This window comes from Danio rerio, chromosome 16, assembly GCF_052040795.2.
Source record: "Danio rerio strain M-AB ecotype USA chromosome 16, GRCz13ab, whole genome shotgun sequence".
Classification (NCBI taxonomy): domain Eukaryota; kingdom Metazoa; phylum Chordata; class Actinopteri; order Cypriniformes; family Danionidae; genus Danio; species Danio rerio.
Window position 1 is genome coordinate 26,742,273 of NC_141036.1, and position 15,405 is coordinate 26,757,677.

At 36.1% G+C, this 15,405-nt stretch overlaps 1 protein-coding gene across 9 annotated transcripts in view; it reads right to left on the minus strand.

Annotated features, from left to right (window-relative positions):
* Positions 1-14,818, minus strand: part of bcam (basal cell adhesion molecule (Lutheran blood group)) — a 115,396-nt gene extending 100,578 nt beyond the window's left edge. For 6 of the 9 annotated variants that reach the window (XR_015510623.1, XR_015510620.1, XR_015510622.1 and 3 more), the window contains exon 1: positions 14,540-14,752. Coding sequence is in view for 3 of the 9 variants with exons in the window: in NM_001365889.1 (NP_001352818.1) it covers positions 14,540-14,603 (64 nt within the window). In the remaining 6 variants the exon portion in view is untranslated. Of the gene's footprint in view, positions 1-14,539 lie in introns of all 9 variants that reach the window. The other 3 variants (NM_001365889.1, NM_001365888.1, NM_001076627.2) reach the window with 1 other exon arrangement.
* Positions 14,819-15,405: the final 587 nt, after the last annotated feature.

Below are 15,405 nucleotides of genomic sequence, written 5' to 3' on the forward strand. Positions count from 1 at the left end.
TTCTAAATGTCTGTCTGAGTCTCACACACACACACACACACACACACACACACACACACACACACACACACACATACATAAAGACACACACAGACTCACACACACAAACGCAATATATATCCCTCTTGCCATGCAAATGAAACCACTTTGCTCTTCTTCATCAACTATTATCTTTTCAAGGCAAGTGAGCGCAGGTGAAAATGGTAAACAAAATTTGTTAAATATTTAAATGAGATTGATATTGATATTTAATCAAATCACAAAAATCTGGACACTAAATGAAAAGTCAGGATATTTGTTTTATTTTTATGTGATTGATTTATTAATTTAAGTATTTATTTCTTTATTACACATTTTTACAGAGGGGGGTTTGGAGTTGGAAATCTCGTTTTATAATTCAGAAAATACTGCATACTGCCAGGAAATTGTAGAATAAAACAACATAATCAGGCATACTATTTATGAACATACCTCAGTTAAAAAATCATTCAGAACACACGTTTGAACTATGAATAAAACTGTAAAGGTTGTTGTGTGTAAGTGCTGCTGAAGTGGACATTTTTGGCTCAAGGCAGGATACTTTTTTAGGATACTCATATTTAAAGTCCTTTAAATATGTGATAATTGCAGTCTTCCTTAAACGGAGGTGTTGGCACACAGTGAGTTTTGCAAGTCGACAAAACAAAGTTTAAATAATATGATGGTAATCTTACTTAGAATAAGCATGGCTCCTGATAGATTTTTTATATGAAGCAAAAAAGAGGGCTGATGAGTCAGAGAGGTAAGACTTAATAAATGTAATTTTCGGCCATGAGTCTGGTCTAAGATCACGCTCAACAGACAATTCTGTAATCTTATAATATAATAATCTTAATAAATATAAAATAATATATCGAACAGAATTGTAATATGATATAATAGAATTGTCTATAGAATTTCATTCTAATACAATTAATGTTCATACAAAAGATTTCTTATATTATTTTAGCATGACTCCAGTTGTGTCTTTAGATTGTTTTCCAGTTACATTTAGGATTAATTTCTGTTATTTATTTAGAATAATAATTGAATAATAACAATAATCCAGTTATTCATTTACAATTATATATAATCTTTTTGTTTCATAATAAAATGTAAGAAATTAGTTAAATAAAAAATAATATATATTTTTATTTTTTTAAAGGGCAGCTTTGCTCCAGTAGAGTTTTATGTCTAGCAATGCCCCTGGGTCCTTGTAAAAACTGTTTTTGACTGCAGTCTTTAAAAAAAAAACTCACCTTCAAAAATAAATAAAAATCAAGTGGTTTCAAACCTTCATGAGCTTGTTTTTTTCTGTTGAATATAAAAGAACATATTTTGAAGAAAGCTGGAAATTTGTAGCCATGGTCTTCTACTGTATTTGTTTTTCCTACTATTGAAGTCAATGGTCACAGGTTTCCAGCATTTTTTTAAATATATTATTTTGTGTTCAACGGAAGAAAGAAACTCAAATCAACAAGTAGATGATAAGTAAATACCAGATTTTCAGTTTCAGGTGAACTATGCCTTTACTGAAACACTTCAGACAAATTCATAATCACAAGTGCATACATTTAATCTATCCCTGTGAAAACATCTTAGATTCATCAGAGGAGTTTGTTGTTCTTCATGGGTCAAGCGCTGTTAAAACAACAATGTGGCTTGTCAAACAGTGACCATTTTTGTTGAAGAGGTTAACAATGGTTGGCTAACCATTAACCAGATTAAAAAAACGGCCAAACTGTCTCAAGGAAAAAAAGTGTCCTTCATGTTAAAGGCACACGCTGTGCAAATGGATTGTAAAGCAGATTGCCAATGATAAATCACGGCCGGAAATACACACTCAGACGAAACCTGGACATATAGTTTCACCCACTAAACTATGATTCACCTGAAGGATATTTAAACAGTGATTGGAAAGACTTTGGGAAAACATGCTTCTTACATTTTCACAGCACTACAAAATCCTACACCAGTACATAATATTGGAAGCAGTAATAAGCTGAAATAAACACATTCTCTACATTGTCATGCAATTTTTTGTTTTTTTCTATATTATCACAGTCTAAGGTTGGTTATTGTTTTTGTTTTGTCTTGATGAAATGAAATAAACGGTAACAAAATGACTGGCGGTACCTTTGTGACAGGAATTTTTTTATAGTGCACATTCACATATTCTTAAGAAACCACAAAAATACGAAAATATTTTAAAGTTTAAAAAAAGAACACAACCAAATAACTATTATTTTAACCAAAAACAATGTTAATTAATTAGAAGACAAAACCAAAAGTAAAACTGAATATATTCTTGACTATAATTGCCAAGGGTAGATTATCAAAAAAGACTCCTGACTTCCTCACAGTTCCCTTCACAATATCTAATCATTACATCACAAAACTTGTACCAGAGTTACTTTAAACGGCACAAATGTAAATCCAAATGTAAAATTCCTTCCTTATTAACTTTCACTGACTAAACATCTGAATTCCCATGGCCTACCCACTTTATTTTTCATATTAAAGCAGCATGGCCATTATCTCATACACTTCCATTCATTTTAGGCATACAAAACTGATTGAGTAATGCTGATTGATGCTGACTAATGCTGTATGGAACAAAATGCCATAAAATATAGACAATAAAAATGTGCAAAAACATGGTAGAGAAATATAGAATTACAGAAAACATGATAGAGAAACAAAACACTTTGACAAGTAGAAAGTAAAAATGACCTTACTTTTAATGTTCATAATATATCTCTTTAATAGCCCATGCTATTCTAGAAATTGGATCACTCTGTTATACCATAGTACTTAATTTGTACACCTATACATTTTACACTTCTCTTGTTTTGTTTTTCAAATATGTCACAATAGACCATTTTGAGGGATATAAACAATAACAACGGTCCTAACGTATTTCCGGTTTTTCCTTTTTAATTTCTATAGCTTCTGAGAATCCAAAAAGAGCCACATATTGATAAATAATGTTATGATAGCTGTTTTAACAATAAGTTATTATTGAATTGCCTATTGTTACAGTTATTAAATAGTTTGACAACAAGCAGGAAATGTTCATGGGCCAATGACATGACCACATTGAAAAAGTCTGTGAACATGAAACTAGATTGCACACAAATCTAACAAGGAATTGAAAATCAAATGAGAACCTTTTTCCCCCCAAACATTTCTCTCAGCTGAACTCTTAGTGTGTATACTTTTCAGGTGGTGCAAGTGCAAACAAGAGGTCAGGATTACAAATAGTGTTTATGTGTGAGTGTAATCTCCAGCGAGAGCTCATCTTGAAGGGTCTCGGGAGCGCGGGCCAGTGAATAGCTGGGCCCGGGGGGTGAGCTCCGCTAACCAAACAGCCGTAAGCTGAGGGCTATAAAGGCTTTTCTCTCCCTTGCGTCAGTAGTCTTTTCTCCAGGGAATGTTTGCCAGATGATAGTATGAAGACAATGGCCACAGTCTATGTGAGGAAAGGGATGTTTGAAGAGCTCTTAAACAGGGACTGTTTCAACACGACTGTGTTTTCAGTCACGCCAGGTAGAGTTGCAAAAGTTTAGACCAGGTGCAATGGAGGTCTAATGAGCAGATGAGGAAAAGGATTGAGGGCATCACAGAAGAATAGTTTGAGAAAGACATTGTGTATTTGTGGTTATGTCCTTGTGTCAAAGTCTGCAAACACTTAACACTTAAAGACATTTTGTAAATTTTAACTCAACTTAGCTTATATTGATCAGTGCAAAATTTATTGTGTTGTCTAAACTTGTCTGAAAATTTGGCAGCTTTCATTATTTTACTATAATTTAACCTATTAATGATGACATTATTAAACAATTAACTATTTATGACTTTTGTCTTAAGCTACTAATTTGATTCTTATTAATAGTTATTAAAGTAGTAATTAGGTTTATTGGGTAGCCTACTATGTTAGGTGTGTAATCTGACAAAATGACTTTGACACAAATCATAAAAATAAAGCTTCTTTATTTTTATCTCCTGTCAAGACAAGATCTAAAACTGATCTAAAACGGTAGGGATTAAGCCAAAGGAAGATTGCACAACTCTTTATGCAATTGATCCACAATCAAACTTTCTCTCAGTTTTCACTCTCTGAAGAATCTGACATGCAGGCCTTCTTCACTCAGGACATGTGTAAAGGCTTCCCCTACCATAATTCACCTAAAACACGGATTGCTGTAAAACTAAGACACTCGTTAAAGAGATTTAACCAAAAAATTAAAATTAAACACTAAAGTAGATATTTTGTAGAATGCAGAAAATCTGTAACCATTGATTTCCACAATAGAAAAAAACAAACAACATGGAAGTCAATGGTTACAGGTTTCCAGGTTACTTTCTGGAACAAGTCAAGGGTGAGTTAAATGATGACAGAATTGGGATTTTTGGTGAATGTTCCATTTTGGATGTACTATCTCTTTAACAGTGAGAATAGGTTACTAAACTAAAGTGTTCCCTTTCCACTCAAAAACATAACCAGAAAAACAGAGAATTTCCAAGTGGCCTATATATATAATCAAGCCACAAAAGCGATCACCTATGACAGAAAACAAGCTGCAGAACTGCGTCAAGATGAAGCATTTCTTGTAAGCTGAATCCCCAAACGCTGCTAGGATAAACAAATCAATTCAGAACAACTAATGTCCATCTCCAGATCGATACAGCTATAATAGAGCTAAGGGAAATGCGGCAATGTTCTACAAGATGGACGATGGTGTATAGCACGACCTAAGTTCCTGCTAACTAAAAAGCGATATTTCCCTCAAAAGGAAACCCATCAGGCCTGAATCCATTAGGAATGCCTGAGAGAGGCCTCAGGATTTGCGTTGGCCAATCACCCTGTCGATCTCCACAGCTAAATGGATCAGCCGCTCTTAACCCTGTCTCCCCAAAGAGCCTATTCTTCAAAGTACTATACAGATGCAGCTTTTCACTGTGCCTCGTATCCTTGTGCTCCCCACTCCAGTATCAGACCACTTCAACATCCTTTACAGAAAATAGCCATCATGCACTGTATCTTCCACATACTCTGTTTCCTGTATGCTGCTAATAACAGCCTTGAAGCTGCAGCCTTGGAGAAATCAAAGGGCATCGGGCTACCAGGCTTCCTCTATCACTGTTTCTGCCATGCCCGGTTGCTTTGTAGTGTTGGCAGAGTGTTTGAATGCTGAAGGACTGGTCAGGACACAGTTTTCATATAAGACGGGAGGATTGGTTGGAGGTTTTGAGGAGAGAACTGCTGCTTTTGTTTTTTTGAAGGAATAACTCTGTAGGCAATGTGCTGGTTACAAATTCTGTGAATTTGCTCAGTGGGTCTGTATAAATAAATTCTTGACTGCCAGCACAGGATCTACTGAGACACACAGTCTATCTTCCTGGTTAACCTCTGTGTTTGTTCGAGAGACCATTATCTATGCTCAAACACGCACAAAAACCAACCGTAAATCACTGAAAACATCAATGGTTGCCCACTGATTTTAAACAGCACCGCCATTACTGAAAACAAAGAGAGAGACTTGCAAACACAGAAGCAACCCAGACAGAGCTAATCCACAGCTTTTGTTCCTGTGTCTGACATCTGGAGCAGCATCTGAGGCACCTGTGGCTCAAGGCAGTAAATATGGACTTCGAGGGTTCATTTTCAGTTCAACCAAAACAGTAATTTGTCTTTCTGAAAATATTAGCCTAACTTAAATGTTGCTTAAAAGACAAAGATCTCCCACAGATAGCTTGTCATGATTTACTCATTCTCATGTCAGTCTAAACTTGTATGAATTAAATGAACTAGTTTTGCCTTTTGGACTAGTTGTTATTTTTCAAAAATGTCTCCTTTACTGGACATTTTGAAAACTGCTCTCGAATCTTATCTCACTGGCTTTTGATTTATATCAATTTACATTTGATACATGTCTTTCTCTTTCCTTTTCTCATATGATGTGTGTTTCTTTTGTTATTGTGTTTTCTTGTAAAACACTTTGATGCAACACTGTTGCTTATAAATGTGCTTTGGACATATATTTTGACATTTAATTCAAGTCAGTGGGGCTCAAAACAACTGACTATTAATGCAATCATTCAATCAATCAATCAATAAAGTAATGCAGACTTAGAACAACTTAGGTGCTTTACCACCTTTTTATTTTAGGTGTCACTCATATAGTTTTGAATGGGTAAAAGTGTAACGGTTGATATAGCGAATGAAGCTTTGCCTACTAGAACAGCGAATCAGTGATCGCTATAGACTGACGTTTCTCCAAGAAGAAGCTCGCTCGGACTAGACGCTTGAATCTCAGCAAATATTTGCTTCACAGACATAAGAAATATATCCACATAAAACTTGAAATCTGTGCCATTAAATTAACCAAGTGCACTTGAAAACAAAGGTTTTATAGTTTTGTAATCAGTATGAAATAAACACGAGGTACAGGTACGAGGTACAGTGCGTCCTTTCAAATACACATCACATAATAGCAGCAACTACACCCACAAACTTGTAAATAAAGAGTCACTGTCATTTCTGGAGTAGATTTACTATAAAGACCAAGCTTTGGGTTACTTTAGAAGACCAGTGCGATCAGATGATCATTATTTAGTGGATGATGAGGTGTAACGCGGCCTTAAATGAGGTTGGTGTTCGTGATCTCGTTTTTTTTTAAGCGCGCATGCGCGTTAGCTTGGGCAACCTCAAAATAAGCAAATTTGTTTGATTCGGACATCTAGAAACAAAACTTATGAAATGATTGTTGTTTAATTTTATTGGTGATTCCAACTATTTACGTAATCATAAGCTTGACAAACAGTTTTGAAGAATTTGATGTTTCCCCATTCAGACAGAATGCCTAAGCATACTGCCTGAGAGGCGTTTCAAAGATGGCCATAGAGGGAAATGACTTCCCTTAAAGGGGCTTTGGTACCACCTGGCCGTACCGCTACCAAAACATGATTTATACACACAGCCAATTGGTCCAAAAGAATCATTATACCAGTATGATTTGAGACATGAGACAACATATCCATTATATTTACAGTAAATTGTAAGCAGAAGCTACATCTATATTGTTGGTTCTCACAACTTAACCAGTTAGTTGGTGTCATGCATTTGTTTATGTCACATTTATGATGATGCCATAACAGTAGAGGCAGAGCAATTATAACAATAATTCCACCCACTTTAAGCAGTACTAAACTGCAATGGAAAAACAGCTAAGCAAACCCGAACTGAAGTAAGCCAAGCTGTGCCGAACCATACCGTACGTAAGTGATTAAAAAATGGATTTGTTAAATAAATGATAATGGAATTTTAATTTGTAGAATAGTGTTCTCTATAATTTAAAACTTACTGACCCAATTTTATCAGTTAAATATGCCACTTTTCAATTAATAACCACAGAGAACTTACAATAGAACCCTTTAAATGCTATAGTTTCTCTATTATCAACAACATAACTGGTAAAACTTTTCAATCACAAGCAAGTCTGGACACATTTTAAATTGGGGAAAAAAATTTTATCAATAAAATGTTTTTGCTCAATAAAGTCTTAATTACTGTTTATACATTAAGATAAGTGTAGATAGAATGGGTTTAAGGGACTGGGAACGCAGTCATCTTTAATAAGGCAATAATATATGCTTAAAAAACAACCTGTATGGCTGTATTATGCATACTAATAAGCTAGCAACTAGCTAAAAGTCAATATGTATTCCTTGATCTAAAGTTGTACCATATACCTACAGACAACAGAGGAAGCTATACTTTTCATTTAAAGTTGAATTATTGTAATAGCATTAAAAATATTGCTACTGTAAATGGTAGTCAACTTGCATGTAACACATTTATGTTTTGATGTAGATGAAAGGACTTATTTTGTTTTACAAATGGGGCTATGAGAATACATGAGACAAAAAAAGATCAGGAAATGCTGGCTTAGATGATATTAAGATGAAAAGATGGGATGTTTATAGTATCTCTGTTTCTGGGAGAGCATGTGGTTGCTGATGCTTTGTGCCAGCAAGCAGTGAGATTTCCTCAGAGCGGCTGCCAAAGAGCCAGCGCCAGTCCAAAACAAGCTTTCATGATGGGTCTCAAAACAATTAAAACAAGCCCAAATGCTCTTGATTATTACTCAAGGTGTTTAAGGAATCATTTACCAGACGTTAACCAGACGTTTATTCATACCCTGTATTTAAAAAAGCATTATGTAAAAATAATAGTATGTCTGATTTCACAATTAATACTCATAAAAGAGTAGACAAAAAAGGCCCAGATGACCTATTACTTCGCTGACATTTTGAAGTGCAGATACAGTGGACACGTTACTGTCCCATGAGGCCACAAGAAAGAAGTTGTGAGTAGCAATAAAGAAACAACTGTAGTGAAGATTTCATGCATCCTACACACAATATGGCGGGTTTCTTTCTTTCTTTCTTTCTCTTTCTTTCTTTCTGATGAAAGCCGAGATTTGAGCAGCCTGATTTCTTGAGAAAGCGTAACTATTTTACATTTTGACAGTTTAGTGGGTAATTTATACAATTTCATACGTATTCATACGTTTATACAAGTTCAGTCGTAAAAAACAAAAACCTAAACCCAACCATCATTGGAAGATGAGCAAATTGTTCTAAAACTTACAAATATAGTCATACAAATTTAAACAAATTAGCCAATGAATAAAAAAATTACAAATTGGAGTCAGGTAGCATTGTACTGTATTTAAGACACTTTTTTTAATCCAGGTTTGCTAAGACTGTTTACAGGTAAAATTTGGTCAAAAATGTTCTGATCTTTTATTAGTATGACATAAAAGCATATAACTATGAACTGTTACATGTTTTAAAAAATCTAAAATATAACAATTAATTTGAATATAAAAACAACTCTTAAGTTTTTTACGCATATTAATTCTTAATTAGGTCAATCTTTTAATTAAGTCAATTAAATCAATCTATAAATGCTGTATTTTTTTTTTATAAATTTATGTCTGATTAACTGGCTTACGCTAAAGGGTCAAGAGCCTGTTAAACCACTAAATTATGACTGACATGCAAAAAAAAAAAAAAAAGATTTATGATCTAACAGCAAAGTGGCATATTGCGATCTTGGACTAAAACCAGAGGGTTGTGGAAGCATGACTTGTGTTCACTGGCAGACAGCTTGTCCATCTGTGCAGAATTGGTGTAAGAGAGAGAGAATCACAGTTAGGATAGAAAGAGAGAGAATCTTGGGGGTTGTAGACCGAGGGGGCGAGATGTAACCTGTCCCCTGCCGAATGCCTCTCATTCCAGGCAGCGACTCCCCCCCCTCCCTCCTCACGGGCATGAATCACAAAGCTGATATGAGAGACTGGGGCCCACAGCAACAAACCCAAACCTCACACTTTACCAACTCTTTCCAGACTATCATCATTCACCGGACAAATTAGCACCTTGGCTTTGTACAGTTACACAACATGTGGGCTTACTCTGAGCGCTCAGGTGTGGGTGACTAGATTTATGCGCAGGTGGGTGCGTGAGTGATGGATATCTAGGGAGCTTTGAGCTTGCAGAAGCCACCTCAGACACAAGATTGGCTTTTATCTGCTGGCCCAGCACAAAGAGCGGGTTTTAATTTGAAGCCTCCTAATGCCATAATAATTACTGCCGGCTGCAGGGGGTGATGTGTGTGTGCGCGTGCTCACGTTTGATGCCGCTGCGGTTGGGGAGGTTTTGCTGAGAAGAAAATTTAAGCAAGGAAATGAGCGGGGGGAAATAGACAAAGAAGTGAAGTGCGTTGTTTCAGCAAGGCTCCTTAAACTCAGTTGACAAGCTGTCTGAACAATTCTTTACGGCACCTTCTGACATCCCGCCTTGATCAAACGCTCACAGTCGCTGAGGTGCTGCACCGACACCACCTAAGGATGGCCAACCAGGTTTTGAAAGCGCAAATAATATTGTTTAAATGTCATCAGGGTGGGTATTGCTTTGGTGTCAGTGCTGGTGGTTACAGTAACAAGGTCATGTGGCTCCAATATGAGGCTGGACGGGAACCATTTTAAATGCTAATCACTGAGACTTCCATTATAAGGCAAATTATATGAAAGCGCTAGCAGAGGCATGGCGTACCTCTGGGAGAGCTAGGCAACAAATTGAAATGAACGGGCAGAGTTCCAGCAGCTGTCAATTGGCAGTTAAACGCTACAGATCAATTGAAATTTATGCCCGGAAAGAGGATAAAGTTGTTAAAAGAGTTTTTCCTGTTGACATGCTGCAGAGCTTATGGAAGTGCTGTGATTTTTCAATCCGCTGAGCTTAAGAAGTCACACAGATCATGTGGTGTGATTGACAGAAACTACAAGCTGATGGACAGACCTGTCAAGACCTGCCATTAGGACGTGTTTTCCATGACCTGGTAACACTTAATGCAGGTGCAAATTGTGAAATTCAAATGTTTTGAGCTCATCCAGCTTCAACCATTTTCAAAATGCATTTGACTGAATTGACTGAGTTACATGAGTTACTGAGTTTACTGAGTTTGCATGTTCTCCCTGCATTCGCGTAGGTTTCCTCCAGGTGCTCCGGTTTCCCCCACAGTCCAAAGACATGCGGTACAGTGAATTAGGTAGGCTATATTTGTCTGTAGTGTATAAGTGTGAGGATGTTTCCCAGAGATAGGTTGCGGCCAGAAGGGCATTCGCTGCGTAAAACGTGATAAGTTGGCGATTCATTCCGCTGTGGCGACCCCAAATTAATAAAGGGACTAAGTTGAAAAGAATATGAATAAATGAATGAATGAATGAATGAATGAATGAATGAATGAATGAATGAATCATTGACTGAGTTACTCTTGCGTTACTTTTTCTGAGTTGGCTGAGGCTTGATTTATTCGTTTGATAAGTTGCAGGATATTTTTTCTTTTATTTTTGTTAAATAAAGGAACTCTGCAATTAACAATGCACTGTATAGCCTACACCTTCATTTACCTTAAAACACACACACACACACACACACACATCAATGTAATGTAGGATAATCTTATCTTTTGAGAACTTCCTGACCCCAGAGCTATACATGCCATTTATACAGATTAATGAAAGAATAAAGCAATGTGTTTGCTATTTTGTACTTTTTGTCTTAGTAGTGAAGTGAAATCACATACCATTGAGGCTATGATTCCCTTTTCCCTTTCTTTTATCCATTCAGAATAATGAGAATACTTCCATCACAGAAATGTAAGACTCTGCAATGTTTCTGTCTGTTCTTGCATTCTCTCATTGAGTGTGGGATTCAACGTGACTACGTTAATTTCAATTCAGCTATTTATTTTTATTAAGCGAATTAATTAAACTAAAAAGTAACTCAGACTACATTTATTAAAAAGTAACTAAGATGTTATTACTTCTTTGTAAAAGTAATGTGTTACATTTCTTTGTTACTTAGAAAAGTAATAATATTACGCAACTCGCGTTACTTGCAATACATTACCCCCAACACTGCTTGCAGCTAAACTAAAACATACATATCAACTTAATAAAACTGCTAATTCACTCTCTTCCAGCAGGTTGCGCCTGTACAACAGCGTGAATATATAACGATGTTGTCTTGGTTACTGCAGTAAACGAAACAGGGTGACTTCAAATCTAACAGGATTTTATCAACTTCAAAAACTCACATTCCAATTTTCACAGATAAAATAAAGGTAAACTTTATCATACACGGTAAAAAATACAAGATTTCACACAATTCATACATGTTGTCCCAACACAAATTAATTAGGTTAATTTAATTACCACTTTTAACAAATTTATGTGAATTGAACATAAAAAAATAAGTTGTCTCAATCAAATCTCAAGAATTGTGTTGATTCAGCTTATTTTAAATAAGTAGTTTAAACAAGCAAATATATATATATATATATATATATATATATATATATATATATATATATATATATATATATATATATATATATATATATATATATATTTAAGTGTACAACTACAAAATTATACAGAACTTAAAACCTAAATAGCATTTAATACTTTTTAAGAGCCTCAAATTTTTCTAAATTATTTTATCAACTTTTAATACTTTTTAAGACCCCATGGATACCTTGTGCTAATTGATGTGATGTCAAAACATTGAAATTGTACATCCATATATTGATACCCTTTTTGAAACTACATCAAACTGACATCCGACATTGGCGTCAAAAAACACATAGCTATCTAGACAGTCCTGTAATCAATTTTTGATCTTTTTTAGATAATGTTGTCAATTTCAATTTAATGTTCATTCATTCATTTTCACTGCCACAGAGGAATGAACCACCAACTTATCCAGCATACGTTTTATGCATATGTTAATATTTCCAACGTCAAATTAATTTAATTTTGAAATCACGGTAGTCAATTAAGAATTTATACATGTTTTTGATGACATTTTACATCAAGGTGCCTGCTGAAATGGAACTTTTTTTTTTCTCTGCCTCATAATTTTATGTCGTCATTTTTCACATGTTGTGTCCTGCATTTCTGAGAAAAAAAAAAGTTGCTAATTTTTTATTCAATGGCTAAAATGTCTATAGCCCAAACAACCTGCCCTCAGAATGTAGTAAAACCTGGACAAAAGACACAGACTTAAACATTGGATGTAAACAGGAATCTGTCTCTCTCATCTTCCTGTGATCAGATCAATCAAAATGCACCTTATAATCTGGTGTAAATAAGGTCAGCAGAGAGTAACTGTGGATCCTATGATCAATCCAATTAAAGGACATGTGAAAGTAAGTAAATTCTTAATGACGTTCTAGTTAAAGAGAGAGGAAAAACAGCTACAGAAGAGAAAATCTCGGAGGACCTGCTTTCAGCGGCAACAGAGGCTTCACTGATCAGTGTATCAAACTTCAACGCAGCACCCTGGAGCCTCGAGTGAGTTCATCACAAGAAACACTTCATCTGTCTGTTGCACCAAACGTATTTTCAGACTCTGGACATGAGAAGAGCCTCAAACAACAGACAAAAACAGGGCGCAGAGGGATAAGATAGGTAGGCAAAAAAAGACTGCAGATAGCCGCAGTATTGAAAGAAGGTGAGAACACTGGAAGAGCCAGAAATACAGAAGGGGAGGGGAGTAAGAGAGCCTTAAGAGCAGATAGTGAGATAAAACGCAAGCACCTCTGGGATGGAGAAGAATGTGTGCCTGGAGGATGTTTTTTTTTTTTTCCCTGAATAAGCTTCTTTTAAAAAAAAATGAGCGTTTGCACTCATAGAGCCATATTAAAGTGGAAGTCACGCCATGCAAAACTCAAATTATCAGTCATGTATGGAAATTGGTGTCTAAATGAAACTTATCCACAGGTCAACAGTGCAGTACTTTGCATTTGAGCTCCATTTAAAAGTGCTAATACATCAACACATACGTGAGAGAGAAGTGTTAAAGACGGTCAGACAGAAGATGGGTGGAGCTAGAGGAGGGGCCATGATCCCCCTGTGCTGAAAAACTATTGGTCATAGGAAGGCAAACACTTCAAAGCAGAACAAAACTAAGCTACCAGCTGAACCGCAGGGTGCAGATAGCTACAGCCCGCTGCTTTATAAGAGACCGGGTTCAGATCCTGACAGAATATTAACAGAAACCCTCATGATTAAAACACACTGGCTTGAAAAAAAAAAAAAAAAACATTTAGTCTAATATGAAAAAACTGAGTTCATTATAGAAGTTGATGAAGACCTTAATTTTACAATGTATTTATCACTATGAAAAATTACTTTTTGCAAATAGCCACGTTACCAGGCTATTTGTATTGTACATAATACAAGATCACGGTGCCCGTTTCTATATAATAGTTTTACATCTGCTCATGCTATTTTTATTAGTCTGTTTGTATTCATTTAAATAACTTTCAAGAAAATTGCTTTTCGTAATTAGCTCACATTTCAACATTCAACAGTTTTTTTTTTTTTTTTTTTTTGAATAGCAGTAAATAAGAGATCACAAATAAACTGTACCTAAGAATCATTCTGACGTGATATAAATGTAAGTCTGGCAGCAGCCGCACACTTGAACTCAGATGAAAGCAGGCGCGTCTCCGGCGACAGTGCGCGCGCGGAGCGGCTCTGTGATACTGCCGCTCTCTGAAGTGCGGCGGAGCAGGAGCGTCCCCCCCTCCTCAAAAACCAAGACCAGTTCGAGTTCTTGACCCCTGAACCATTCCTTTACTAATACATGAGCCACAGACCCTCAAAGACGCCAACAGCCACAGAAGAACATGTTTTAATATGTCCAACGCCTCATTTCGACTCAACTTGCGCTCTGTTATCCTCCAAACGAGCTTCGCAGTAACAGGTTGCTCAAAAAAACAGCAGAAAAGTAACATTTTCTTCATTCACTCCGCGTTCAAAACATCTGGCTACGTTTATTCCCATAAATTACGCAGTGAAGCTACAGAACAACAACTTATGCTTACATTTATTAATTTTTAAAATGGCAATTTTGAAGCATTACTATTATTAGTTCTTACCTTGCAGCACTACAGCAAGCAAGGTGCAGCAAATCCAGAACGGTCCCGATATCGCTCTCTTCATAGTTGCGTCGTAACTTGGCGGCTTTGTGTCGCGTTGTGTCGTTATATTTCTTCAGTCTCGTCTCCGTACAGCTCCTTCACCCTCTGCTCTTACACTCACACACACAGCAGTGCAGTTGATCCCGTCCTTCTTGGCGTACGAAATCTGATGCGGATGGCAGTCTCTTGGCTGATATATTTGCACAAAAGGTGACCGTGTGCGCCCCTCCCCTTACTCTGCTCTCCTCTCCCTTCCCAAACGAGTAAAGTGCTGCTGAAGTGAACTGCCAACCGCCGAATTTTACACGGTATCACGATTATTGAAGGGATGTTTGAACAAGGATTCGAAAGCACTAAATGTATCTAATGTTTTGGTATAAGTTTCGTGAGTGGACCTCAGTGCCTTCCCGACAGTTTATAACGCATAATTAAATGGATTCAAATATGACCAGGTAAAAAAAACTCGTTGATTTTGCCTAAAATAGTAGATGAAAAATATATGATTGAGCTTTTATGGTCATGTAGAAAGTTCTGTTTTAGTGTAATAGATGGACTTGAGTCGTATACTATCAAATACCGGAATACATCCAAAATTTGTTTCAGTTAGAGACCAAACAATATAAGTGCTGTAAATAGAAAACGGTTGCAGGTAATTGGGCCATGTTTTGATTTGTAGCCTCAAAATACTTTAGTAAACCATAGCAGAACACATACGGTAACAGGTGTTCTTGATTCAACATTTTAAAATGTGGGGATGTTTTAACCCAAATGTGTGTAAAATATAGAACAAATCAATGCTTGGGTTAAATTTTGTATTCAAATTT